Source organism: Cnephaeus nilssonii, assembly GCF_951640355.1.
Source record: "Cnephaeus nilssonii genome assembly, chromosome: 7".
Classification (NCBI taxonomy): domain Eukaryota; kingdom Metazoa; phylum Chordata; class Mammalia; order Chiroptera; family Vespertilionidae; genus Cnephaeus; species Cnephaeus nilssonii.
This window is the reverse complement of record NC_137078.1, coordinates 101,646,355-101,672,848: the sequence shown is the minus strand read 5'-3', so window position 1 is coordinate 101,672,848 and position 26,494 is coordinate 101,646,355. Positions and strand designations below refer to the sequence as shown.

The window sequence follows — 26,494 nt, the reverse complement described above, 5'->3', positions numbered from 1 at the left end:
GCGCCCTGCAGAGGGTGCGCGGGCAGGGTGGGGCCTCCGGGGCTGGATAGATGAGTGGATGGGCCTTGGGAGGGACCTGGGTTCCGAGGGCAGCGGTCACTCAGTCCCGACCCCTTGGCCCCTCCCAGTCCAAGCTGGGCGCGGGGGGGGGGGGGTGGGCAGGGCTGGGCCTGAGCTCCGTCCCGCTGCTCCCGCAGTGGCCAGGTGCTGGGCCGCCGGTCCTTCGAGGGCCGCATCTGCGCGTGTCCCGGCCGAGACCGCAAAGCCGATGAGGACCACTACCGGGAGCAGCAGGCCCTGAACGAGAGCGCCGCCAAGAGCGGGGCGGCCAGCAAGCGCGGTGAGCGGGGCTCCGGCGGGGGGGGGGGGGGGCATCAGTGCGGGACCTGCCCCGGGGACTCGGGTGAAACGCGGGCAGGGGGCGTCGCGAGCCTGTGTTCAGGGCAGAGAGCCAGCCCCCCTCGGGGCTGCCGGGTCCAGCTCCATCGGGCATGGGGGGGGCGGGGAGGGCGCGGGTGTCCCGTTGGCTGTATCTGCATTGTCCCGCCTCCACCCTGCCGCTCAAGAGCCTTTCCCGCCCGGCCCTCCAGCCTTCAAGCAGGGCCCCTCCGCCGTGCCCGCCCTGGGCCCCAGCGCCAAGAAGCGGCGGCACGGGGACGAGGACGTGTACTACATGCACGTGAGTGTCCCGATCGGCGAGCCCAGGCGGGACGGTGCGGGGAGACGTGGGGCCACCAGGCAGCCCGGAGTGGCCGGTCACACCCTGAGAGCTGAGACCCGCCCTGCCGGTGGCAGGTGCGTGAGGGGAGAGCCGGTCCCAGAGCCAGACCAGACGGGGCGGACCGCAGGGAGAGCAGATGCCGCCAAGTCAGGGTCTGCGTCGGCAGCTCCGAGCTTGGACACAGCTGTGGATGACACAGCTCCAGGGGGGCGGGCATTAGGACCCCCCAGTCTAGGTCTGGCAGCTACATCACTGTCACCCACGGCTACACAAGTATCACGCGACATGAACCATCCAGTTGGCGGATTACGTCACCGCGTGCTTGGCTAGGACCGGTCTTCCGTTAGGCGAGCTTTGCACTTCTGAGTCAATGAGCCCCGACTCCTAAAACCCCCTGTTCGTTGAGTCCTCTGCCCTGAACCCTGCGTGTGCTGAGCGCTGGGGAGGGGTGGAGAGGCCGGGTGAAGGCTCGGGGGCAGGGAAGGGTGGGCGTGGCTGTGTGGACAGAGGACACCGCCCGCCCTCCTGGGGAAGAGGGGAGGAGGGGCTGAGGGTCCCGAGGCTCAGCGGCCTGGGCAGAGGGCTGCCTCCGTGCAGGTGCGGGGCCGGGAGAACTTCGAGATCCTGATGAAGGTGAAGGAGAGCCTGGAGCTGGTGGAGCTGGTGCCGCAGCAGGTGCTGGAGTCCTACCGGCAGCAACAGCAGCTCCTGCAGCGCCCGTGAGTGCCTCCGGGGCGGCCCGCGGCCGGGGCAGGCATCCCTCCAACCCCGTGAGTGCCTCCGGGGCGGGCCGCGGCCAGGGCCAGGCATCCCTCCGAACCGCGGCCTCCACACGGGCAGCGTGTGGCGTCCCCTCCTCCAGGAGGCCTTCCCCGCCTGCATGGCCACGGCCAGCACCGATTTCTCTCCCACCGAGGGGCGCCCTAAACGCCTACTGCCCGGAGGGTGAGGAGGGGTGGTCGGAGCAGTGCCAACCCACCAACACCCAGGGCAACGCCAGTGGCAGGAGCCGCCCACCGCCCTCCCCCGCGGCCCGGCCCGTGAGGGCAGCACCTCGTCCTGGGCAGGCTGGGTGAGGAGGGAGGTGGCTCTCACACCTCCGCTCGGGGCCAGGGGTCAGCGTCCCCACCCCCCTGGGCAGGGGCGCCCGGTGGAGGTGACTGAGGGGCAAGCTTGCCCACACGGTGCCCCTCTCCAAGCAGGGGCCACCTGCAGCCTCCGTCCTACGGGCCGGTCCTCTCGCCCGTGAACAAACCCCACGGCGGGGTCAGCAAGCTGCCCTCGGTCAACCAGCTGGTGGGCCAGCCGCCCCCGCACAGCTCTGCGGCCGGGCCCAGCCTGGGGCCCATGGGTGAGTTGCTGGGCAGCGGGGCCCCAAGGTGGGTTGGGGAGGCCCAAGGGGAGGCCCGGTTCCGGACAGGACGCTTCCGCCCAGCTCAGGGCCCACACGGGGGCCCTCGCCCAGCAGCTCCGGCCACGACAGGAGGCACAGCCACGGGGACCCCTCACCCAGTCCTGCTCCGGGGGAGGGGGTGGGGGGAGGCTGTGTCTCGCCTCAGACAGGCCCCCCGCCTCCCGCCAGGCCCCGGGATCCTCAACACCCACGGCCACACCCTGCCGGCCAACGGCGAGATGAACGGCAGCCACAGCTCCCAGCCCATGGTCTCGGGGTCCCACTGCACCCCGCCTCCCTCCTACCACGCCGACCCCAGCCTGGTCAGGTACGTGGGCTGCTGCTGGGCCCTGCCGCTAACCCACTGCCCCAGCCCCTTCGCGGCTCCTGCCCGCTGTCCGCGTGTCTGTCCCTCGCCCTGTAGAGAGTAGGCAGAGGCGGAGGACTGAGAGGAGGGAGTGGATCCCCAACAAAAGCTGGGGTGTCATTGGAGGCTGTGCCACATGGCAGGGTGGCCGGTGGGGTGCCCAGGAGTTGCCCTGTAGGGGCAGCACCCGCCCAGCCAGGCGGATCCTCTGCAGCTTTCTCACAGGCCTGGGCTGCCCCAACTGCATCGAGCGGCTCACCTCCCACGGCGTGCACAGCATCTACCAGCTGCAGAACCTGACCCTGGAGGTACCTAACCCTAACCCTAACCCTATCCCTAACCCTACCACTAACCCCAACACACGGCGCACAGCATCTACCAGCTGCAGAACCTGACCCTGGAGGTACCTAACCCTAACCCTAACCCTAACCCTAACCCACGGCGTGCACAGCATCTACCAGCTGCAGAACCTGACCCTGGAGGTACCTAACCCTAACCCTAACCCTATCCCTAACCCTAACCCTAACCCTATCCCTAACCCTAACCCTACCCCTAACCCCAACACATGGCACACAGCATCTACCAGCTGCAGAACCTGACCCTGGAGGTACCTAACCCTAACCCTAACCCTAACCCTAACCCTAACCCTAACCTGACCCTGGAGGTACCTAACCCTAACCCTAACCCTAACCTGACCCTGGAGGTACCTAACCCTAACCCTAACCCTAACCCTAACCTGACCCTGGAGGTACCTAACCCTAACCCTAACCCTAACCCTAACCCTAACCTGACCCTGGAGGTACCTAACCCTAACCCTAACCCTAACCCTAACCTGACCCTGGAGGTACCTAACCCTAACCCTAACCCTAACCCTAACCTGACCCTGGAGGTACCTAACCCTAACCCTAACCCTAACCCTAACCCACGGCATGCACAGCATCTACCAGCTGCAGAACCTGACCCTGGAGGTAACGCCCGCCCGCCTGCCCGTGCGCCTGGCTGGCTTGCAGGCCCGGCCGGCAGAGGGCTCTCCCCTCCCTCTGGGTGGGCTCTGGCCGTTCCTGTTCTTGAAGTGTGGGCAGGGGGCTGTGAAATTTGGGAAACCTTTATCCCAAGCCCGTCCATATCCCCACCTCTGGCTTTGGCTGAAGTCCACGCATGAGCGTAGGCAAGTCTGGCCGTGCAGGCGGTGGGCTGGGGTGGCACGGGGTGGGCTGGGGTGGCACAGGGTGGGCTGGGGTGGCACGGGGCGGGCTGGGGTGGCACAGGGTGGGCTGGGGTGGCACGGGGCGGGCTGAGGGTGGCACGGGGCGGGCTGGGGTGGCACAGGGTGGGCTGGGGTGGCACGGGCGGCGGGCTGAGGGTGGCACGGGGCGGGCTGGGGTGGCACGGGGCGGGCTGGGGTGGCACGGGGTGGGCTGGGGTGGCACGGGGCGGGCTGGGGTGGCACGGGGCGGGCTGGGGTGGCACGGGGCGGGCTGGGGTGGCACGGGGCGGGCTGGGGTGGCACGGGCGGCGGGCTGAGGGTGGCACGGGGCGGGCTGAGGGTGGCACGGGGCGGGCTGGGGTGGCACGGGCGGCGGGCTGAGGGTGGCACGGGGCGGGCTGGGGTGGCACGGGGCGGGCTGGGGTGGCACGGGGCGGGATGGGGTGGCACGGGGCGGGCTGGGGTGGCACGGGCGGCGGGCTGAGGGTGGCACGGGGCGGGCTGAGGGTGGCACGGGGCGGGCTGGGGTGGCACGGGCGGCGGGCTGAGGGTGGCACGGGGCGGGCTGGGGTGGCACGGGGCGGGCTGGGGTGGCACGGGGCGGGCTGGGGTGGCACGGGGCGGGCTGGGGTGGCACGGGGCGGGATGGGGTGGCACGGGGCGGGCTGGGGTGGCACGGGCGGTGGCTGAGGTGGCTCAGGGTGGGCTGAGGGTGGTGCAACTGGAGATCACGGCCCCCAGCGGCCAGGCTGCCAGGCGGGAGAGGGCTGTCTGAGTCTCAGAGTTCCAGAGGCCAAGGCGGGGGGCCTCGGAGCCGGTCTACGTCGGCGCCCGCTCACGGGGACGCAGGCTCTCGGGCTGCCAGCACGCTGAGCTCAGCTCACACGGCTCACCCAGCCAGCCGTGGTTTCTCCTAAACCGCGGAGGACTGCCCTGCTCTAGGCGCCGGGCTGGGGCCCAGCCAGAGCCAGCGGCCAGGCACCGGGTTTGCCAGCGGGAACCGGGCCATTCGCTCCGAGGGCCCTGTCAGCCGCCTGTGTGTCCGCTCGCGTCCCTGTGACCCCGCGCTGGGCCTGCTCATGTTGGCCCCTCACAGCGGGATGTGCGGGCAGGGGTGGGGGGTCCGGGCCTCAGCTCTGGTCTCAGGGGCCGGGAGCCAGAAGGCCCTCCAGGCCCGGCGCATTGGTCACGCGGCTGGTAGATGGGGCCCCAGGCCGTGCACAGCTGGCAGGGACCACACACACTCTGTCCTAGCACATCCTCACTCCTTAGCCCTCCTGACCCCTGTCAGGGCCCCCAAAACAGGGCGTGTCCAGGCCCGCGGCAGGGGAGGAGGGGGACCCAGACTCCGGTCCGGTCCCTGTGGGACCCTCAGAGCTGCTCTACTGCACCCCACTGTCAAGTTCCAGAGCGTCTGGGGCCCTGCAGGTCAGGGGGTCCCTCGTCCCTCCGGGTCCTGGGGCCCTGCAGGGAGCAGGGGGTCCCCAGGCAGAGGGCGCGTAGGCAGAGGGTGAGCAGTGCCTGCGGCTCCGCCTCCAACAAGGCCGCGCCCCCGCCGCTCTCGCAGGAACTGGGCGCCCTGGAGATCCCGGACCAGTACCGGCTGACCATCTGGCGGGGCCTGCAGGACCTGAAGCAGAGCCACGACTGCGGGGCGCAGCAGCTGATCCGCTCCAGCAGCAACGCGGCCACCTTCGCCCTCGGCGGCGCCGGGGAGCTGCCGCGCCAGCGCGTCATGGAGGCGGTGCACTTCCGCGTGCGCCACACCATCACCATCCCCAACCGCGGCTCCGGCGCGGGCGCGGCGCCCGACGAGTGGGCGGACTTCGGCTTCGACCTCCCGGACTGCAAGGCGCGGAGACAGGCCATCAAGGAGGAGCTCACGGAGGCGGAGGCCAACTGACCGGCGAGGGCGCGCGCGGCCGGGGAGGCAGGGCGCGCGCCCCGGGACCCGCGGAGAGCGCGCCGGGGCCCCTGCGGACCGAGGCTGCGAAGCCTGGCTTTGTCTCTTCCTTTTTGCCAACATCTGCCCCGGAGGCTGGACCTGGGGCTGTGCCCGGGACAAAGCCAGGCGCAGCCTTCAGAGCCCGGGAGAGGCCGCCCGTGAACCGTGCGCCTGGCCCGGAGGGACGCGCGGAGCTGCTGCGCGGAGGGTGTGCGGAGCCAGCGATGCCGGGACTTGGCGGAGCCGGGAGGGGAGCATTGCCGAGCGCACGGTCCCTCCTGGGGGCCCAGGGAGCCTGGCCAGGGGAGGGGGGCACCCCCCAGGCCCTGCGGCACCGCTGGCCACAGCCCCCTCCCTCGGGGACCGGCAGTGGACGGGAAGGCAGGCTCCTCGGGACAGGCGCTGTCGCTGCTTGATAAAACCATACTTCCGCCTGGCGGGTCGGCCTCTTTTTTAAAGAACCTCGCTTGTAACATTCCCTGTGGGATTCCGCCCAGGGGGCCCAGGCCCAGGGCAGCAAGCCGGGCTGGAGGGGGCGGGGCTCTCCCTGTGGCGCCCTGGTTTGGCTTGAGGGGATGAAGCCCGATGGAGAGGCCGCCTGGAGGCGCTGGGGCTGGGGGGGGGGGGGAGCCCTTTTGTCAAACAGCACCCCCTCCCCTTGCTGACCATGCAAGTTGGAGGCTGGGGCAGGGGGAGCCCCACCCCCTCGAGGGAGCGGGACAGGAAGGTCCCTCCTGGGCTGGGCGGTGGCTTCTGCGTGCCCGCCTGATGGGGCCGCTGGGAGCCCGGCTGCAGGGCAGGGGTGATGCGAGCCCCTCGTTCCAGGCAGGGGGGGCGGGGGGGCCTGACCAGTGAGCACGCTGAGGTGAGACACCGCTGGGGCAGGCGCCTGGCGCTTTCCAATCAGCAGGTCCCTGTGGGTCACTCCCCTCTGTGCCCCTGTCACTGACGCCACAGAAGCGGGGAGGCCCAGGCCGGGCAGGTGGGCACAGCCCGGGACCCTGGGGTGTGCTCGGGGCTGTGAACTCCCCGCTGACACCCTTGGTCTGGAGCAGGGAGGCTCCCTCCGGCTCCATCACATGCCAATTTCCTTGCTGGGTTTCCAGGCTCTGGGGGAGTCTGGGTGGGGAGGCGTGTCAGTGGGAGCAGGGAGACCGCCAGCGGCTCAGCGGCTCAGCGCTGTCCTGACGGGGTGAACAGGCCCTAGGCCTCCTCCACCCCCACCTGCCTCGCGGCCCTCTCCAGGCCAGGCGTCCCCCCACAGGAGCGCAAGCATCCCGCCTCCGCTGGGCTAAAGGCAGCTTCCTCCGCCGCCGCTGGAGCCTGGGTCTGCGGCCGTGTGGCCCCTCCCCTCCCTGCAGGTGTCCCCTGGACCACACGGCACCCCCCTCCCTGCAGGGGCCCCCTGGGCCATACTCCTCCCTCTCCCTCCCCTCCCTGCACGTGGTCCCCAGACCCAGACGCCCCCTCCCCCTCACGCACGTGGCCCCTGGACCACATGTACGTCAGGGCTGTCAGGGCCCCTGGAGGCTCTGGCTGGCGGCAGGGATGTGAGCCTGAGGTACAGCACAGCTCAGTCCAGCGGGCACCAGGCTTTGCCAATAGCTGGAGGTGCTCAGCTGGGGGTCTGCAGTCTCCCCCAAATACACCCCCATCGAAGGCCCAAGGTCACAGTCACTGGGAAGGCGCTGGGCTCCCGGCCTCGGGGGGCTGGGCGTGGCGCCGCCCCTTCTCCCCTCACCAGGCCCCGGCGCCTGTCCTGCCCTTTCCCAGCTGAGGAACAGGCCCAGGAGGCTCTCCAGGCAGCGAAGAAGCGGGAGGGACGCTGCTCAGACCTGGAGGACGCCGGCCTGGGACAGCCCACCCCCTCCGGGCCCACACCGGGAGCTCCGGTCAGCTACCCACCCTCCGGTCTCTGTCCCCACCCGTGCCGGCCGCTCCCGGTCGGGCTCTGGCTGGGTCCCCACGTCGGCCCCCAGGGCTGTGCTGCCGGGAAGCCGGCCTTTCACCCGCCCAGCGGCCCCGGGCCCCACGCACGGATCAGGGAGGATCTGGGACTCGGTGTCCCTTGTCACACCAGCCCACGGTCGGTTGGGGCACCTACCTGCTCACGGTGTGAGAAAACGCCGTCTTTCGTGAGTGCGGCCGCCTGGAGCAGCGCGAAGGCCCGCGGCGGGGTGCCGTCTCGGGGTGCCTCTCGGGGAGGGGCGGGGTCTGTTAGCTGTGTCAGTGGGTTGTCGTTTCTGTAACAATAAAGCACATGTCCCCATGACTGTCTCTTCCGAGTCCATCTGACCCGGAGCCACGCGGCCTCCCACCGGGCCAGAGAGACGCAGCCCCATGCAGGCCCGTCCCCCGGGTGGGCTTCTCCCGTGTCCCTGGGAGGCGATGGACCCCGGCCCCTCCCCGCTGCTCCTCGGAGCTGGGCGCTCAGCGTGGACTCCAGACAAGAGGGTCCGCGGGCCAGGGTCCAGCAAAGCCAGCCCCCCCCTCCCCCCGGGCTGACCTGGGCTCCGCCTGCCGCCCAGCCTCCTGGCCGCGCTCTCCCAGCCCGTGGGGCCCTGGGTCTTGGCTTTAGGGACGACCCATGGGGCGCCCGTGGCGAGCACACCCCGCTCCGTGCTGTGGGAGCCAGTCACGTGCCTCGGCCGCTCTCCTCCCAGCACGGGTGCCGTCTCCGAGCCTGGCCATGCCGGGCCTCCTGGGAGCGAGTCAGTGTGTTCTTTCGGGTCCTCAAGGGTCGTCCGCATTGTGGCAGGCGCCACAATGTCCCTCCTCTTGTTCATTTTTAAATGTAATTTTATGGATGTCAGAGGGGAAGGGGGAGGGAGAGAGAAACATCAGTGATGAGAGAGAATCGTGGGTCGGCTGCCTCCCGCAGCTCCACGCGGGGGACCGAGCCCACCACCCGGGCCTGCGCCCTGACCGGGAGCGGAGCCCTCGCCTCCTCGCTCGTAGGTCCGCGCTCAGCCCTGAGCCCGCTGCCCGACGGCGGTTTCTTCCCCCAGGCTGAGCCGCCGCCCCGTGCGGACGGCCGTGCGCTGCATTTTGTTTCTCAGCCGCCGATGCACAGGCGCGGGGCTGCGTCCACCTCTTGGCGAATCCTGAGGCGTGAACCTGGCTGTGCACGTTCCCGCCACCTTTCCAGCCCCCCCTCCCCCCAACGCGCTCGCACCGCTGCCTGGAGCCCTGCCTCCCCACGCAGCCGGTGCTGGAGTCCGGCCTGTCGCACCGTCTCCGGGAGGCGGGCTCCGAGCTCCCCCCGCATCCCAGCGGGAGTGCTGAGCGGCCGGGGAGACACGTGTCCGTCCGTCCGTCCAGGAAAGGCAGCGGGATGCGGGCTCGCGTAGATCCGGGAGAACACGGTGCTAACACGCACTTCCCCGGGCTTGCGTCTTTTCCTGGTCATTGTCACACAAACGTCCTTCGCGCACGAGGCACACTCGGCACACGGCCGGGAGGACCCCCCGAGAGCCGGCCGCCACCTCCCCACACGAGTGCTCCGTGGCCGCCGGTGTGGCCCGGTGGGAACCAGGGGTCACGGGTCCATTTCCGGTCACGTGCAAGGGTTGCAGGCTCGATCCCGAGTGAGGGGCGTGCGGGAGGGAGCCGATCCATGATTCTCGCTCATCACTGAAGTTTCTCTCTCTCCCTCTCCCTTCCTCTCTGAAAGCAATTTAAACACACACACACACACACACATATATATCTCCTCCTATATAATAAAAGGCTAATATGCAAATTGTCCCCTCAACTGGGAGTTCCACTTGAGTTTGACCAGGGGGCGGAGCCGGCCTGCAACCTCCCGCGTCCCCTCGCCCTGGCTGGCCCCCTGACCAGCCGAACGGGCGGGCCGGACCCCACCCGTGCACAGCTTCATGCACCAGGCCTCTGGTGTGAGCTCAGCGAAGGGAAACGGACAAAAGGCCACTTCTCTTCACTTCTGTGAAATGCTGTTAAAAGCAAAATGTACAACATCGTAGGCGGATGGGATACCTTTGACAACTACAGCTCCTTTATTCAGATAAAAGCCACCGTTTTAGAGTGTGGCATCGGCGGCATGCAGCACACTGACCCTACTGGGCAACCGTCGCCACTACTTGGTCCCCCCAAAGGGAACCCGCCCATGAGCACCCCTCCACCCTCTGTCTCCCAGCTCCCCACCCCCATGAGCACCCCTCCACCCTCCGTCTCCCAGCCCCCCCCATGAGCACCCCTCCACCCTCCGTCTCCCAGCGCCCCCCATGAGCACCCCTCCACCCTCCGTCTCCCACCCCCCCCATGAGCACCCCTCCACCCTCCGTCTCCCACCCCCCCCATGAGCACCCCTCCACCCTCCGTCTCCCACCCCCCCCATGAGCACCCCTCCACCCTCCGTCTCCCACCCCCACCCCATGAGCACCCCTCCACCCTCTACCTCCCAGCCCCCTCAACCCCATGAGCACCCCTCCACCCTCCGTCTCCCACCCCCACCCCATGAGCACCCCTCCACCCTCCATCTCCCAGCCCCACCCCCATGATCGCCCCTCCACCCTCCATCTCCCAGCCCCCACCCCCGCCCCTGCCCCCGCCCCTGCCAACGCCCCTGCCAACGCCCCTGCCCCCGCCCCTGCGGTGCGTTCTGTCTGTGGGTTTGCCTGTCCTGGACATTTTACATAAATGTAATCACACAGCATGGGGCCTTCTATGCCTGTTTTTTTTTTTTTTTTTAACTGCAGCTTTAACACCATGAAATGGCCATAAAGAAGCTTCATCCTGATGCAGAGACTCACCGAGGCCACGTCTTTTTAAAAAAAAAATGTTTTTATTGATTTCAGAGAGGAAGGGAGAAGAATAGAAACATCCATGACAAGAATCACTGATCAGCCGCACGCCCCCCACTGGGGGTGGAGCCAGCAACCTAGGCACGTGCCCTTGACCACAACTGAACCCAGGACCCTTCAGTCTGCAGGCCGACGCTCTAACCACTGAGCAACACCAGCCAGGACCAAGGCCACTTCTTAAAGTCCTTTGTGAGCCCCAGGCCTTGTGTCCAAGTACCCGGGACAGTGGCCCAAGCCAGTCTGACTCAGTGAATAGAGCGCCGGCCTGTGGACTGAAGAGTCCCGGGTGTGATTCCGGTCAAGGGCACGGACCTCGGTTGCAGGCTCTATCCCTGGCCCTCTCTCACATGGATGTTTCCCTCTGGCTCTCCCTCTCCCTTCCACTCTCCCTAAAAATCAGTGGAAACACGCCTTTGGGTGAGGGTTAGCAACAACCAAAGAGGAGCCGGATAGTGAGGTTTAATGAAATCACAGGGAGCGTTTCTCTAGGCCGCAGTCGCCTCCCGGGGGTCGGCGTCTATTTTTGAAAAGAATGACAACATCAGGGGCTGAGAACGCTCCCAAACTGTGGACTTTAGCCAAGGGCGTCCACTTCCATATCAGAGCCCCTGAGCCAGTGTCAGGTTTAAATGAGGGGAAATGTCGATGATGGAAAAACAGACAGACAGACAAAACTAAAAACCCCAGGAGCCCGTCCGGCGGGGCTCAGTGGTGGAGCATCGACCTATGAACCAGGAGGTCAGGGTTCGATTCCTGGTCAGGGCACATGCCCGGGTTGCAGGCTTGATCCCCAGTGTGGGGTGTGCAGGAGGCAGCTGGTCCATGATTCTCTCTCATCACTGATGTTTCTCTCTCTCTCTCCCTCTGCCTTCCTCTCTGGAATCAAGCCTATCTAATTAAAGAGTAATATGTAAATTAACCATCACTCCGCGACAAAGATGGTGGCGCCCATAGTGGCCGAGGCAGGATGCTGGCAGCGTTGCACCGGCAACACAAGCCCAGCATCTGCGCCCTGGCCGCGTGGAGGGAGAGGAGGGGAGAGGCCTCGGGCTGGAAGCGGAAGCCGAGAGCGCGGGGAGCACCAGGAATGCTGGGAACCGTGGTTCTGGTGGCGGACGCGGTGCGCCATCTCCTAGACCAGTGATGGGCAACCTTCTGAGCTCGGTGTGTCAAACTTCGCCAAAAAACTGAGCACAACTCGGGTAGTGTGTCACTTTGAGGCAAAAACTAACTCCAAGACTCTAGTCGCAAATGTTTCATCCTCAGGAGCAGCAAATGTTTCATCCTCGGCATGCGGCCGTGTGTCATCAGAAATGGCTATGCGTGTCAGTGCTGACACGCGTGTCATAGGTTCGCCATCACTGCCCTAGACACTCGAGTGAAGGGAGCCTGGAGCAGGTTACTGGTGCGGTGGGGGATGGAGGGAGAGCAAAGGTGAGAGACATGAGTAAAGTCAGAGTGTCGGGGAAAGATTAAAGGGAAGAGATCCTGCAACTTCTAGGAAATCTCCACCAATGGGGCAAAGAAAAAAAAAAGCCTCTATTATTCTGTGAGCACCAAACCAGACTGGGCTGGGGTCTCACACAATTCGCTCATAGGATTGCAAAGACAGACAGAAACTTCGCTCTTTCACGTACCCAGGCAGATACAACACACGACACGCACGTTTTCACGGAAGAGGACATAACAGCACCGTTTGCTCTACACCCTTCGGTAAGTCACCTCTTTGGTGGCCATCCGTGTCAGCAAACTGCCATAATCAAGAGTAAAAATTAAACTTTTCTATCTCTATGACAAGCAGGTCCTTACAACTTGGAGCAAGGCAACTATCTATAATAATAAACGTGTAATATGAGAGGCAATGAGGCAGGCAGGCAGGTGAGCAGTTGGGGAGATCAGGCAGGCAGGCAGGAAGAGGCAGTTAGGGGCGATGAGGCAGGCAGGCGAGTGGTTAGGGGCGATGAGGCAGGCAAGCAGAGTGGTTAGGGGCGATCAAGCAGGCCAGCAGGCAAGTGGTTAGGAGCCAGAGGTCCTGGATTGTTAGAGGGAGCAAGCAGGACTGAAGGACCGCCCTTCCCCCCCCCCCCCCCCGCCCCGTGCATGAATTTCGAGCACCGGGCCTCTAGTAAAAATATATTAAAAAACAAACAAACAAACAAAAACAGGAGAACGGCTGCCGATGCCTGGGGCCACTTCTCCCTGCTCTGAGCACCCGGAGGCCCAGCGGGGCGGCTTCCCCATCCCCACCCAATAGGGAGCTGAGACGGGGCTCCGGACATTACGACAATGACCTGCCGTTTCCACGGAGACATCTGTGATGCCACACTCTGCTCCCAGGATCCCACGGGACGCGGAGCTTTGGAAGCGGCCTCCCGTTCGTCGGGTCCCCGGGGGGCGCGCACCCCTAGCCACCCCGTCTCCGATGAGAGGCTCCCACGCGCTGCTCTGTCAGCCGCCAACAGACAATGCGGCTCAGCCCTCGGCCCTCCCCGCACTGTCGCCGCTGGGGGCCAGGAAGCCGCCGGGACGGAGCCTGCTGCCCAACCCGCTGGAGCAGGGCCTGATGGTGCTGCGCAGCGTGGCGGGCCGGGACTGCCAGCCGCCGGAGTGGAAGCTGCGGCCCAAGCAGCACTCCCTCAGCAAGTCGGCCCAGGCCATCAACCTGTACTACAGGAAGAAGGTGGGCCCAGGCCATCAGCCTGTACTACAGGAAGAAGGTGGGCCCAGGCCATCAGCCTGTACTACAGGAAGAAGGTGGGCCGGCCGCCCCTCCGCACAGGCCGCCGGGCCGCCCCACAGCTCTCCACAGAGCCCTGACTTTCTATAAATACATGTTTATTGGTTTCAGAGAGGAAGGAGAGGGGGAGAGAGAGAAACACCAATGATGAGAGAGAAACCTGGATTAGCTGCCTCCTGCACTGGGGACCCACACTGGGGACCGAGCCGGCAACCCGGGCCTGCGCCCTGACCGGGAATCGAACCCTGACCTCCTGGTTCACAGGTGGACGCTCAGCCCCTGAGCCCCGCCGGCCGGGCTCTAAGCAGGTTTTGATGGAGAGGAGATGCGGCGTGGGCCCCAGCCTTCCTTGAGGGGGGGGGGGGGGGGGTGCGGGGAGCATCTTGGGAAGGAGCAAAAGGGGAGAAGAGAACTTGGGAAGGGCAACGGGGCGGTGGGGTTCAGGCGGCTGCCATGTTCCGAGGGCGACTGGAGAGCCCCCGCCACCCCGGGGGCGCTCTACACCGACGGGCACCTGGGCTCAGCCCCGCGGTCTCTAGAGCAGGTCGCCCCTGTGGCTGTCAGCAGGCGTGCGGCTTGCAGGGCGGGACCAGGCCCCGGCCACCCGGCCTTTCTCCCGTGACTGTCTCCCTGTCCCCGCTCCACAGAGTGAGTTCCTGCAGGATGCCACCCCCAAGGACAGGACCTTCCTGTCGGAAATGGAGGAGCTGCGCAAGATGTTCCTCAAGAGGCCCGGCTGCCCGCAGTTCTGCACCCGGGCCACGTCCATGTCCAGCTCCGGTGAGAGCCCACGGGCCCCAGACACGCTCCCTCCCCGCCAGGCCGGCCTTCCTGGTGGCCAGGGGCACCAGAGTGTGTGTGTGGGGGAGGGGTGCGGCGGGGGGCGGGGGGAGGAGAAGATTCGGGAGGGAAGCTTCCGGAAAGAGCTGATGCTGAGGAACAAGCCTGTGGGCAGAGACCACCGAGCTGCCGGTGGCCGTCTAGTCCGACCCCGGGTCCTGAGGCTCAGACGGGGCCGCTGAGCGCGCAGCAGGCACAGAAGGCCTCGGTCCACCAGGCATCACCCCGCCTGCAGGTCCCGGGCCCGGCTGCTCCCCTTCCCCACACACCGTGCCATCCTGCCACTGGCGATGGGCATGGTGGGTCTCAGCCAGGACCCCACCGGCCCGGCCCGGCTCGAGGTGTCCCCTCAGGGCCAGGGCCTCGGAGAGCACGCCTTGTGGGCAGGTGTCGGGAAGGGCGGGGCCGGGTCCTGGGTGCGGGGGGGGGGGGGGAGGGGGGTGCTCACAGGGCCCATCAATTAGGGCTCCGAAGGCTCAGAGGAAGCAGGTTCTGCCCGGGAGGGGGCAGGGGTTCGGCAGGACCTTGCGGGGAGCCGTTTCTGCAGAAGGGGTTTGGCGGGTTTGCAGAAACGCCCTCGCGCCCGGCGTGCTTCAGGGGACACCCTGGGGTGGGCAGCAGTCGCCACCGCGTTTGAGTTGATCCCCAGGGTTCGGCCCCTGCAGCCAAGGAATGGCACAGAGCCGGCCGGCGGGGCTCAGGGGCTGAGCATCGACCTAGGAACCAGGAGGGCACGGTTCGATTCTCGGTCGGGGCACATGCCCAGGTTGTGGGCTCGATCCCCAGTGGGGGGCGTGCAGGAGGCAGCCGATCAATGATTCTCTCTCGTCATTGATGTTCCTCTCTCTCTCTCTCCCTTCCTCTCTGTAATTAATTTTAAAAGGATGAAAAGAAAGAGAGAGACAGACAGAAAGAGAGATGGCATAAAGCCCTAGCCGGTGTGGCTCAGTGGACAGAGCGCTGGCCTGCAGACCAAAGTGTCCCGGGTTCGATTCCGGTCAAGGGCACATACCTTGGTTGCAGGCTCCTCCCCGGCCCGGGACCTGGTCAGGGCTTGTGCAGGAGGCAACCAATCGACGTGTTTCTCTCACATCGATGTTTCGCTCTGTCTTTCCCTCTCTTCCACTCTCCCTAAAAATCAATGGAAAAATACCCTCGGGTGAGGATTAACAAAAGATGAAACGGCATAAAACGTGGGCCCAGGGCGTCAGCGTCTTATCACCCTGCAGGGGTGACCTCCACCATGACCTTGCCCGTGGAGAGCTGCCTGGGCTCCGAGGCCTGGAAGCCGACCAAGGACTCAGTCTCCAGCCAGCAGGACCCGGACTTGAAGGTGGACGGTGAGGGCAGCGCCTCCTGGGCACGGGGGTCCTCTCCTTGTCCCCAAGCCCCCAGGGCCTCTGCCTGCACCTGCTGGGCCCCTGCTCCCCAGCGCCACCCGCTCCAGGGAACGCCCTCCCCCCCGCCCCCACCTGCCTGGCCCGTCCCCGGCGTAGGGCCCCGGGATGCTTCCCTCCCGGAGTCCCGAGACCCATGTGCGTGGTTCCTACAGACAAAGACAGACGCGGATTTCACTGCCCCAGGGGTGAAACTCCCGCAGCGTCAGGGAGACCGAGGCCCCGGCTCTGGGAGTCTGCAGGCTGCTCTGTGCCTCCCCCGCCCCCTCAGTGACACACGGCTGGGGTGGGGGGTGGGGGGGGGGACAGCCGCCGGGGCCCGGGAGGCCTGGGGAGCCCAGCTGGGCCAGGAAGGGCTTCGGAGGGGTCGCGAAAGGGGGCCACCGCCCGGGAAGAGCCCGACGCCCCGCCTCCCCGCAGGGCCCCTGCTGCCCTTCAGTCAGAGCGCGGGGGAGCTGGAGTACCTGCGGCCGCCGAGCCCGGCCACCAGCAGCCCCGTGCTGGATCAGAGCCACCTGAGGAAGCGGGTGCCCTGGTACATCTCCGTCATCCACGAGAAGGTACGAGAAGGCGCCCCGCCGAGCAGCGCCCAGCTCCGTGCCCGTCACCAATGCTGGAGGCTGCTCGGCCCGCGCCCCAGGCTCCGTTCTTTCTAGAAGGCTGTGCGTGCAGGTCCCGGACGTGGTCCAGCCGACCCCCAGGCCCCTCCTCTGGCATCTGGGAGTCAGAGGCTCTCCACACCGCTGGCCCCTGCGCCTCCGCAGCCCGGAGCTCAGAGCCTCCCTGGCCCTCAGCACTGGCCCCGCCTTGGCCCAGTCCTCCGCTCGGGGGAGGGCGCTCAGAAACCGTGACATGGGCCGGGGGTGCCGAGGCGGCCTGCGCCCAGCTCCTGGCGGAGTCGCCATTTCCCACCTCCATCCGGAGGGCGGCTGGCCCGGCCTTGTCTGTCCCAAAATGCTTTTGCTCGATTTTGGCGGCAGCGTTAATCCGATCTCAGAATCAAAAAGCATCTTCATGTGCTGCGACCTGCACGCGGGTTCCAGGATGACCTGTAGGAGGGCCGACAATGAAGATGCTACACAGGAAATGTGAATTTCTAAGGCATGGGAGGCCAGGGGGAGCCTCTTGCCAGAGGAGGAACCCACGAGTCCGGGTCCTGCCTGCTTCTATTCAGTTTGGTTACACAGCAGGCAGAGCCGATAGAATGGAAGGCCAGTCAAGCTCAGTGAGTTTAGTAAACAACGTAGACGACCAGGTCAGGAAATCCCTGAGCCATCGCCATGGCAGCGGGAGGACCCATGCTGATGCCGGCCTTCCGGTGCCTCCCTTGCACGTGCTAACGCTGCTACGGTGGTCCCCACTTTCACATCTGGGGGGGGGGGTCTACTTCCTTCTGTTCCCGGTGTCCCAAACACCCCGCCCGGATTGTGTCTCCAATTGAAGAATCTAGGGCGCCCTAGCCGGTTTTGCTCAGTGGGTAGAGCATCGGCCTGCGGATCGAAGGGTCCCGGGTTCGATTCTGATCAAGGGCAGGTACCTTGGTTGCAGGCTCCTCCCTGGCCCAGACCCTGGTGGGGGCTCGTGCAGGAGGCAACCAATCGATGTGTTTCCCTCACATGGATGTTTCTCTCTGTCTCTCCCTCGCTCTTCCACTCTCCCTTAAAATCAATGGAAAAATATCCTCGGGCCCTAGCCGGTTTGGCTCAGTGGATAGAGCGTTGGCCTGCGGACTGAAGAGTCCCAGGTTCGATTCCGGCCAAGGGCACATGCCCGGGTTGTGGGCTCGATCCCCAGTAGGGGGCGTGCAGGAGGCAGCCAATCCATGATTCTCTGTCATCATTGATGTTTCTATCTCTCTCTCCCTCTCCCTTCCTCTCTGAAATCAATAAAGAAGTAAATTAAAAAAAAAAAAAAAAAGAATATAGGGCACTGGCTGTGGAGAGGGGGAGGTGAGGGGCGGAGGACCCCTGGGCGGCCTTTGGAGAGAGTTTCTGGTTCAGCGTGGGCTGCACCGAGGACGTGTCCGCAGTGACAGTGGGCGCTGGCCAGGAGCCAGGAGGACTCCCCGGGAAAGGCTGTGGTCAGGACCGGCTGCAGTAGAGAGGCACACGTCTTGGGCTCGGGGTGTTGGGTCCCAGAACAGCGGGGCCTGCTCTACCTGGGCCTGGAGCTGCTGTCCTGCCGATGGCCGGAAGCGGTGAGGAAGAGTGTGGTTGTGGCCCTCGCTGGTGTGGCTCAGCGGATAGAGCATCGGCCTGTGGATCCCGGGTTCGAGCACCAGCCCAGATTGCAGGCTCGATCCCCAGCAGGGGACGTGCGGGAGGCAGCCAATCCATGATTCTCTCTCATCGTGGATGTTTCTCTCTCTCCCTCTCCCTTCCTCTCTGAAATCAATACAAATATATTTAAAACATTTTTAAAAGAGTGTGATTGTTGCCTTAGCCCAGTGGTCGGCAAACTCTTTGGCCCCTTGAGTGTGGCTCTTCCACAAAATACCACGTGCGGGCGCGCACCTACAGTGCGATTGAAACTTCGTGGCCCACGCGCAGAAGTCGGTTTTCGGCTCTCAAAAGAAATTTCAATCGTACTGTTGATATTTGGCTCTGTTGACTAATGAGTTTGCCGACCACTGGCCTGGCCGGTTTGGCTCAGTGGATTGAACGTCAGCCTGCGGACTGAAGGGTCCTGGGTTCGATTCTAGTCAAGGGCACAGGCCCAGGTTGCGGGCTCCATCCCCAGTGTGGGGCATGCAGGAGGCAGCCGACCCATGATTCTCTCTCATCATGGTTGTTTCTCTCCCTCCCTCCCTCTCCCTTCCTCTCTGTAAGCAATAAAAACATATTTAAAATGAAATGAAATAAAGAGTGATGGTGGGCGCTCAGGGCTGCCGCTGTCTGCCCAGGACCACTGCCTGTCCACGCTGGTGGCGGAGGTGCAGCGCCTCTCCAAGCTGAAGGTGGAGGTGCAGCGGCGGGACGAGGAGATCCTGTCCCTCCAGGGCGAGCGGGAGGTGCTGAAGAAGCAGCTGAAGTGCCTGCTCAAGAGCAGAGGCCGGGAGATGTCCGTGGGCCAGGTGAGCCGGGCGGGGCCGCAGACCCTGCTTCCAAAGCGTCCAGACCGCCTGGGGACCCTCAGGGCCCTCGCCCCGCCCACCCGGTCACCCTGGAGGTGGCCAGGCCCTGGGGGAGCTCAGCCTGGGGCTCAGGGTTTCGAGCCAGAATCCGAGGAGGCGATGGGAACACGGTGCGGAGGGAGAGCCACGCGCTGCACAGGCCCGGCGCCCGGCCGCCCGTCTCTCCCCGGGACAGGCCGCGGTGCGCGCTGGACTCGGGGCCCGACCCTGGGGGGTGAGGGCCAGCTCCGCTCATCAGGAGGGAGGGCGCCCTGCAGGTGGGGTCCCCAGACTGGCCTGGCCGTGTCCTGAGGCCACGTGACCTGGATTATCCTAACCTGTCCCGACTGTGGGACGGGGAACACCCGTGTCCTTGCCTGTCCAGTGGGCTTGGGGTGCCGCCCCCCAGGTCGGGGCGTAGGACTGACCAGGGCAGGTCCAGGTGGGGCTGGGAGTGGGGGCAGCTCTGCGGGGCCGGGTAAGCAGTCCCCACGCCCCCCCCGCCCCCCGCCTTTCTAAGACCTCATTTATCTCGTGCCCGAGGCTGCAGCCCCCCTGGATGCCGGGGCACACATGAGTGGGGCAGGGGGTGTTCAGACCATCGCCAAATCCCACGGATGTCGCCAGGGAAAACTGCCCAGACGCCGATGGTGGGGTGGCCGGCGGGAGGGGGCGCAGGGGTCCAGGGAGGCCTAAAGCGTGGCCCAGCCTCCCGGGGTGGGAGGGGGTGCGAGAGGCGGAGAGCCGCAGGGGAGGTGACCAAGGCTGGGCCTCGATCCCCCAAATGACCCAGCTCACTCTGCGGTCCTGCTCCCGGCGGGGCGGCCGCCTGCTGGCACGACCCCTCCTCCCGACACGGAGGGGCTGCTGCCCGCCCCCAGGAGGGCAGGGTGTGGGTGCATCACCTGGGAGGGAGGGGCGTGTGAGTGAGGCCCGTGGGGTGCCCCGCAGGATTGGCTCCCCGAGTCCGGGCCGCGGACCCTGGGCAGGCTCAGCATCCTGAAGACCTTCTGCAAGGAGGACGAGCTGCAGCGCTGGCGGCAGGTGCGGGCGGCGTGACCCCGGCCTCACCTCCAGAGTCATGGGGTCCCACCTGCAGCCCCCACCTGGTACCCCCCCCCCAGTGCAGCCCTCAGTCACCCTGTGAGGGAGCAGGTGAGGGCGGCGGGCAGCCCCCGCCGCCCGCCCGGGGCGCGTGCCTGGCGGTCCCCCAGGCGGTGAGGCCAGGCCGCCCGCGCCCGCGCCCTGCCTAGCGGCCCCTCCATCCCCAGTTGCAGGAGGAGCTCACGGCGGACAGGGCCGGGGGCCTGGAGTCTGGAGGCGAGGAGGAGGCGGGCCTGGAGGGGGAAGCCGAGCGGGCGGACGAGGGCAGGAAGGAGGCTGAGGGCGAGGAGGGCGAGGAGGAGGAGCCGCAGGAGCTGGAGCTGGACGAGGAGCGGGAGGCGCAGCAGGACCAGGAGGGCGGTGGCCTCAAGAGGTTCAGCTCCGGGGACGAGTCCTTCGAGGAGGAGCTGATGGCGCAGCTGGAGGAGTACGAGCAGGTGATCCAGGAGTTCCAGCTGGAGCTCGGGGTCGCCAGGACCAGATACAACCTGGCCACAGGTGGGCGTGCGGGCGGGCTCAACCCCCCCACCTCCACGCTTAGGCAGGACGGGCTCAGCCCCCCCACCCCCACCCGCAGGCAGGACGGGCTCAGCCCCCCCACCCCCACCCGCAGGCAGAACGGGCTCAGCCCCCCCACCCCCACCCGCAGGCAGGACGGGCTCAGCCCCCCCACCCCCACCCGCAGGCAGGACGGGCTCAGCCCCCCACCCCCACCCGCAGGCAGGACGGGCTCAGCTCCCCCACCCCCACCCGCAGGCAGGACGGGCTCAGCTCCCCACCCCCACCCGCAGGCAGGACGGGCTCAGCCCCCCACCCCCACCCGCAGGCAGGACGGGCTCAGCTCCCCCACCCCCACCCGCAGGCAGGACGGGCTGGTCCACGAGTTCCTGAGCGGGGAGCCCCGTGGGGAAGGGCGGGCGGGAGTGGGGAGTTGGACGCCCGGATCAGGGTCAGGCTCCCCACTGGCCTGGTGACCTGGGCCCCTCCTGTGGGCACCCCCCCCCACCCCCGCTCAGGAGCCTGCATCTCTCTGCAACGGCAAGTGGACCACCTGGAGTCGCAGCTGCAGAAGGTCAACATGGAGCACGAGCTGCTGCGGAAGGAGCTGCGGGAGCGGAGGCAGCAGCTACAGGCCATGACGGACAAGGTGCGGGCCTCCCCCCCCACAGCCGGGGCAGCGGCTCCGGGAGACACTGACTTAGGGAGCCGATGGGACTCTCCCGGGGTCCCAGGGCGGGTAGAGGCAGGGGGTGGGGGGGAGCGCCCAGCAGGCCCTGCCTCCCCTGACGCCCCCGGCCCCAGCAGCCTCCCTTCTCCTGGCCTCTGCCCCCCCGCCCTTCCTCAAGCACCTCCGGGCCGAGTCCCGGGGGAGGGCCCCGCCCGCGCTCAGAGCTTCGCCTCCTGAGTCTGTCGGAGTTTTTCACCCACGTCGCTCAGAGAACCAAGTTCCCGTCTCGTTACAGAAGCAGAGTGTCCTGGCCTCCCTCTCCCAAGTCCCCTCCCCCAAGGCGACCACCTTCACCCCCCGTGTCTCGGGGTCCCTCCCCACGTCCCAGGGCCCAGGGTCCTCCTCTCAGCATCGCCCAGGCTCCCTGTCCTCCCGGCCGCTCCGGGTCCCCTCCGGCAGCCAGAGTTGACTGCGCTGACCCCTATGGGCAGTTAGTGGTAGCACAACGAAACTGAACCGCGTTGGTGAACCGTTATCGTGATTCATAAAACTTGTGTTACAACGACTGCATCCACATTTCCCCTTCTTTTCTCCGGGGCACAGCCTGCTGTCATTTTAAAAATGTATATTTTATCGATTTCCGAGAGGAAGGGGGAGGGAGGGAGAGGTAGAAACATCCATGATGAGAGAGAATCATTGACCGGCTGCCTCCAGCACCCCCCTCCTGGGATCGAGCCGCAACCCCAGGCACGTGCCCTCGACAGGAATCAAACCCAGGGCCCTTCAGTCCGCAGGCCGATGCTCCATCTGCCGAGCCACACCTGCCAGGGCCCTGCAGTCCTTCTCTGAGGAAACCTGGGGGGGCGGGGGGCCTCCTGATTCTCCGATCAGCAGCTCAGCGGCTCCCGCGCCCCCTTTGGAAAGGGCCTCCCCTCGGGGTTGGGTCGACGCCCCTGGAGCACGGAGACTGGAAGGGGTTCTTGCCCGGACGTGAGGCCTCGCGGGGAGCCCAGTGGGGAAGGCGGGTGCCGCCTCCACCCCCATCTGGAGGCTGGGGTCTCTACCCCTAACCGAGCCTGGCCTCTCCCAGGCCAGGCCCCCCGCTGGACCCCACATCCGGGCTCCCGCCGGGCGGGAAAGGGGCGGAGCGGACACCTGCAGCTCACGGTTGGGGCTGTTTCTGAAACTCCTCCCTCCGAGCTGGGACGAAGGAACCCGCTCCCCCACTTCCCGAGACTTTTAGGGGCTGGTGCTCGGCTCTCCCCCCCGTGGTCTCAGGTTTCCGTGTTTTGGGGTTCGCTTTCCAACACCCTCGTGTTTTGGTTCCTTTCTCCTCCTCCTCCCCATCCTCATCAGAAACACCCCTGCTCTCACGCTCCTGAGGCTCAGGGAGGGAGAAGCCAGAAGTGGGGGGTTCCTTCCGCCCGGAGCCCCCTGAGCCACCCCCCTGCCTTTCAGTTCTCCAACCTCCGGGAAGAGAAGAAGCAGAAAGAGGTGATGGGGCTCATCGAGAAGGACAACCTCCTCCTGCGACAGGTGACCGCGGGGTGGGGAGCCCCTCCCGGGGGAGTCGGGCCGCTCCTTTTCGGCAGCACCCCACTCGACAAACTCAGGGGTGCACAGAGGCCCCCCGCCGTCACTGGCTCCAGATTTGTCTTTGGGGGAGGAGCGGGGGGACCGGGGGGCCTACTCCTGGGTCCCCCTGCCCCGCCCCCAGCAAGTGTGGGAGCTGGAGCAGGAGCTCGCCACGCGGGAGCACGCCATCGCCGGGGCCGAGGCCAAGGTGGGCCAGCTGCAGGCGCAGGTGAGCCAGTGCCAGAACCACCTGGAGCGGCGCCGGCAGCTGCAGGAGCAGGCGCAGGGCAAGATCGAGCTGGCGCAGCAGGCGGAGCAGCAGGTCCGGGTGGCGCTGGAGAGCGCGCAGTCCAGGGTACGTCGCCCCCTCGCGGCCAGCAGGGCCCCTGCCCGCCCCGTCCACAGTGGGGACCCCAGGGTTTCATGATGTCCACCGTGAGAGGGAGGGAGTTCGAAGGAGGCTCGGGGGCCAGGAGGGCTCCCCTGGGGAAGGAGGTGGCCTGGGGGTCCTTCCCAGTTTCATGAATTTTTATTTATTTATAAATACATGTATTTATTGATTCCAGAGAGGAAGGGAGAGGGAGAGAGAGAGACACATCGATGATGAGAGAGAGTCATGGATCGGCTGCCTTCTGCACGCCCCACTCTGGGGACCGAGCCTGCAGCCGGGCCTGTGCGCTGACCAGAAATCGAACCCTGAGCTCCTGGTTCAGAGGTCGGCGCTCAGCCACTGAGCCCCGCCAGCCAGGCTGATTCTATTTTATTAATCATGTGCAGGTTTTACTTTTTCAATTAAAAAAGTTGGTGAAGCCCTGGGGGCTGGTTGGCTCAGTGGATAGAGCGTCGGCCTGTCGACTGAAGGGTCCCGGATTCGATCCCGGTCAGGGCACAGGCCCGGGTTGCAGGCTCGATCCCCAGTGTGGGGTGTGCAGGAGGCAGCCGATCAATGATTCTCTCTCATCACTGATGTTTCTATCTCTTTCTCCCTCTCCCTTCCTCTCTGAAATCAATAAAAAAAATATATTTTTTAAAAAGGGATCCCTTTCTTTAAAAAAAAAAAAAGTTGGCGAGACCCTAGCTGGTTTGCTCAGTGGTTAGAGCGTCAGCCAGCACACCCAAAGGCTTGGGAGTGTGATTCCCAGTCAAGGGCACGTACCTGGGTTGTAGGTTCAGTCCTCAGCCCTGCCTGGTCTGGGCACGTGCAGGAGGCAACCAGTCAGTATCTCTCACATCAATGTTTCTCTCTCTCCCCGCCACTTCCACTCTTTCGAAAAATCAATGGGAAAAATATCCTCAGGTGAGGATTAACCAACGAACAAAAAGTTGGGAAGGTAGAGGGTCCTTGCGTGAGGCCGCCCCGGGCCTGGGTTCTGACCTGGGACTGTCTAACTCGCAGGTAGACGCCGTCCATCCCTCCAGCCTGTTTCTGCTTCCTAAGCCGGGAAGGAGGGGGGTCCCGCCTCTGTCCACCCGACCACGCGGTGGGGGGCCCCTTCACCCCGATGGGCACCGCCTTCCCCCTTAGGCCAGCGGCCATTGTCCCTTCGCTCCCTCGCAGCTTGAAAGGCTAAGAAACAAGATCATCCAGGCGGCCTTCAGCACCCCCGGGATCAAGTCCTTGGTCAACGAGATCTCTGACAACGACATTCTGGAGGCCTTGCAGGTACGGCAGCACCGGCTGCAGCCGGCGCGGAGGGCGAGGCCTGGCCGGGCGCTGGGCGGCCCTGATGGTCCCCGCAGGGTCTCCGTCCTGGGACGGGGACTGTCCTTGGTGTCGGGCAGGCAGAAGGGACCAGGTCTCCCAGGGGTTGCTGCTCTCAGCAGTGAGCGGGCAGCAAGCCCTCGGGGCGCGGGGCAGGGCCGGCTCGGGGCCTGGGTCTAAGGGAGCAGGAGCCGCCAGGCCATGCCCAGCTCAGCCTCCTAGGTCGCCTCTTAGCACCTCAGTGGGGTCTCCATCTGCTGAGCCAGGGCCCTGACCCGGACCCCCTTCCATGGCTTGGGCCCGGGCCACCCCTCCCTCCCCCTCCCTCCTCCCCCCCCCCAGAGGACTCGGAGGTGGGGCTGGGCCTGGGCGTCACCGCCCACCTGCCTGCAGGAGGGGCTGAGGGCGGGTCCCCTGGCCCTGGAGGGAGTGTGCCTCCCCTCAGGTGCAGGGCCAGGTCGGGAAGAGCCTCTGCTGCCCCAGGCTCTGTGGCTGAGCCGGTGCCCTCGGCCTCCTAGCACCCCATTTCCCGGAGGCCTGGCTCCGCCCCTCGGTGATGGGGGTGCGGGGACGCTGGTCAATGGTGCTCCTGTCAGGTGGCAATAGTCCTCAGGGGAGAGGGAGACCCTGTGTGGGGCCTGGGCACTGTTTGGACTAAGGCCGTGGTCGGCAAACTGCGGCTCGCGAGCCGCGTGCGGCTCTTTGGCCCCTTGAGTGTGGCTCTTCCACAAAATGCCACGGCCTGGGCGAGTCTATTTTGAAGAAGTGGCGTTAGAAGAAGTTTAAGTTTAAAAAATTTGGCTCTCCAAAGAGATTTCAATCGTTGTGCTCTTGATATTTGGCTCTGTTGACTGATGAGTTTGCCGACCACTGGACTAAGGGCAGAGGGAGGGGGGAGGGGAGAGAGGAGAGGGTGGAAGAGAGAGCGAGCGAGCGAGTGGGAGGGGAAGGGATGGATGGGTGGGAAAGAGGATGGAGGGAGGGAGGGAGAAGGAAGGGGGGAGGCGGGGGGGGGGAAGGGGGGATGATGGGAAGGGCCATCAGCACCACGCAGGAGCCAGGGAGCCTTTCCTTGGTCGCTGGGCCAGAGGAGGCCGTGGGAGGGGGTGGGGCAGCCTCCGAGGGGGTCAGGCCTGAGGCGCCAGGAGGTCCCTGTGGGACCAGCGCCAGGGCCGCTGCGGAGCCCGCGGTGGCTTCTCCTCCCGTCGGCCAGGAGGAGGGTTTTCCACCCAAATAGACAGATGCTGCCCCCGCCCCCTGTCCGGAGGGCGCGGCGGGCACCCCAGCCCCTCCGGTGCCCCGCGGGCGGGGAGCAGCCTGGCAGCGGCGCCTCCTCCCGCAGCGGATCATCTCGGAGCGGATCGACTACTACAACCAGCTGCGGCACAAGGGCGTCAAGGTGCCGCCGCTGCTCATGGCTGAGGTGTTCACCTCGACCAGCAAGTCCAAGAAGGTGGCCTCCAAGTAGCCGGGCCCAGTCCGGAGCCGCCGGGGAGGGGTCCCGCTTCCGCTCCGATTCAGAATTAAACTCTGTTGTTGGCCAGGGTCTCCCCTTTTCTCCCAGGGGGCTTGGGCTACAGCGACACCCCACCCCACCCCCCAAAACCCGCTCTTGGGGAGTCGGCACAGCAGCCTGCACGGTCCTGGGGACACCCCACACGTGCAGGGTCCTCCCGGGGCCCAGGTGTAGGAGGCCCCAGCTCTTCAGTTCTGCCCCCCCCTCCTTGTTGTGGGTGTGGGAACGGCGCCGGGGGTCTGACCCCGGGGGGGGGGGGTGTCTGCCCGGACGGGGTCAGCAAGCTCGGTACTCGGTCGGGTTCTGCGGGGAAAGAAGTCAGAGCCCATTCGCAAACCCCAAGAGCACACCCACCTGGGGACAGAGGGGGCGGGACTCGGGAGGACACGGGCGCCGGAAGGCCCTGGAGCTTGGGGGGCGGAAGCTGATGGTGAAGGAACGCCTGGTGGGAGGAGGGAAAGGGGAAGGCTGGGGGGGGGGGCTCCCGGGAGGGGGAGCGCCTGGGGTCCTCCTCCTGAGGGTTTGTGGCGTTAGGGGAGGTCCTGGGGAAGGTCTCAGTAGGACACTCGGCAGCTTTCCGGGGTGCAGGTCTCCCTGTGGTCGGCGGTGAGACCGACAGGAGCAGAGCTAGGACAGCGGCCCGTTGGAAGGTCGCCAGGGCAGCCGGGCCGGACAGCCGGCCCAGGAAGGGGACGGGAGAGCGAGCCCCGGAGACACTGCTCGTCAGCTCCGGCCCTCAGACCCCCCCCCCCCCCCCGGCACGCCCCCGCCACGCAGCCGGGGTCCTTCTGCCCTCTCCTCCCGGCACGGGGTGTCCCGTGCAGACCCCCACCCTTGGAGAACCGGGGGCCGGAGGGAAGGACCGGACCGAGCCCAGGGCCAGCCTG

At 66.2% G+C, this 26,494-nt stretch overlaps 2 protein-coding genes across 2 annotated transcripts in view; both read left to right on the top strand.

Moving 5' to 3' along the window:
• The window catches only part of TP73 (tumor protein p73), a 29,397-nt gene extending 23,676 nt beyond the window's left edge, over positions 1–5,721 (top strand). Inside the window, exons 6-12 of the mRNA XM_079777329.1 lie at positions 198–340; positions 591–679; positions 1,319–1,440; positions 1,924–2,072; positions 2,304–2,442; positions 2,696–2,789; positions 5,256–5,721. Coding sequence (XP_079633455.1) covers positions 198–340; positions 591–679; positions 1,319–1,440; positions 1,924–2,072; positions 2,304–2,442; positions 2,696–2,789; positions 5,256–5,591 — 1,072 coding nt within the window. The 3' untranslated portion in view covers positions 5,592–5,721. The remainder of the gene's footprint in view (positions 1–197; positions 341–590; positions 680–1,318; positions 1,441–1,923; positions 2,073–2,303; positions 2,443–2,695; positions 2,790–5,255) is intronic.
• Positions 5,722–12,878: 7,157 nt separating this feature from the next.
• On the top strand, positions 12,879–26,052 carry CCDC27 (coiled-coil domain containing 27; the record flags this gene model as incomplete). The annotated part of the gene is given in 12 exon segments (XM_079777890.1): positions 12,879–13,136; positions 13,841–13,973; positions 15,263–15,373; positions 15,851–15,990; positions 18,333–18,503; positions 19,494–19,586; positions 19,814–20,144; positions 20,663–20,793; positions 22,273–22,532; positions 22,534–22,744; positions 23,948–24,052; positions 25,434–26,052. Coding segments are annotated over 12 exon segments (2,070 nt in total). The 3' UTR covers positions 25,560–26,052.
• Between the last annotated feature and the right edge of the window lie 442 nt (positions 26,053–26,494).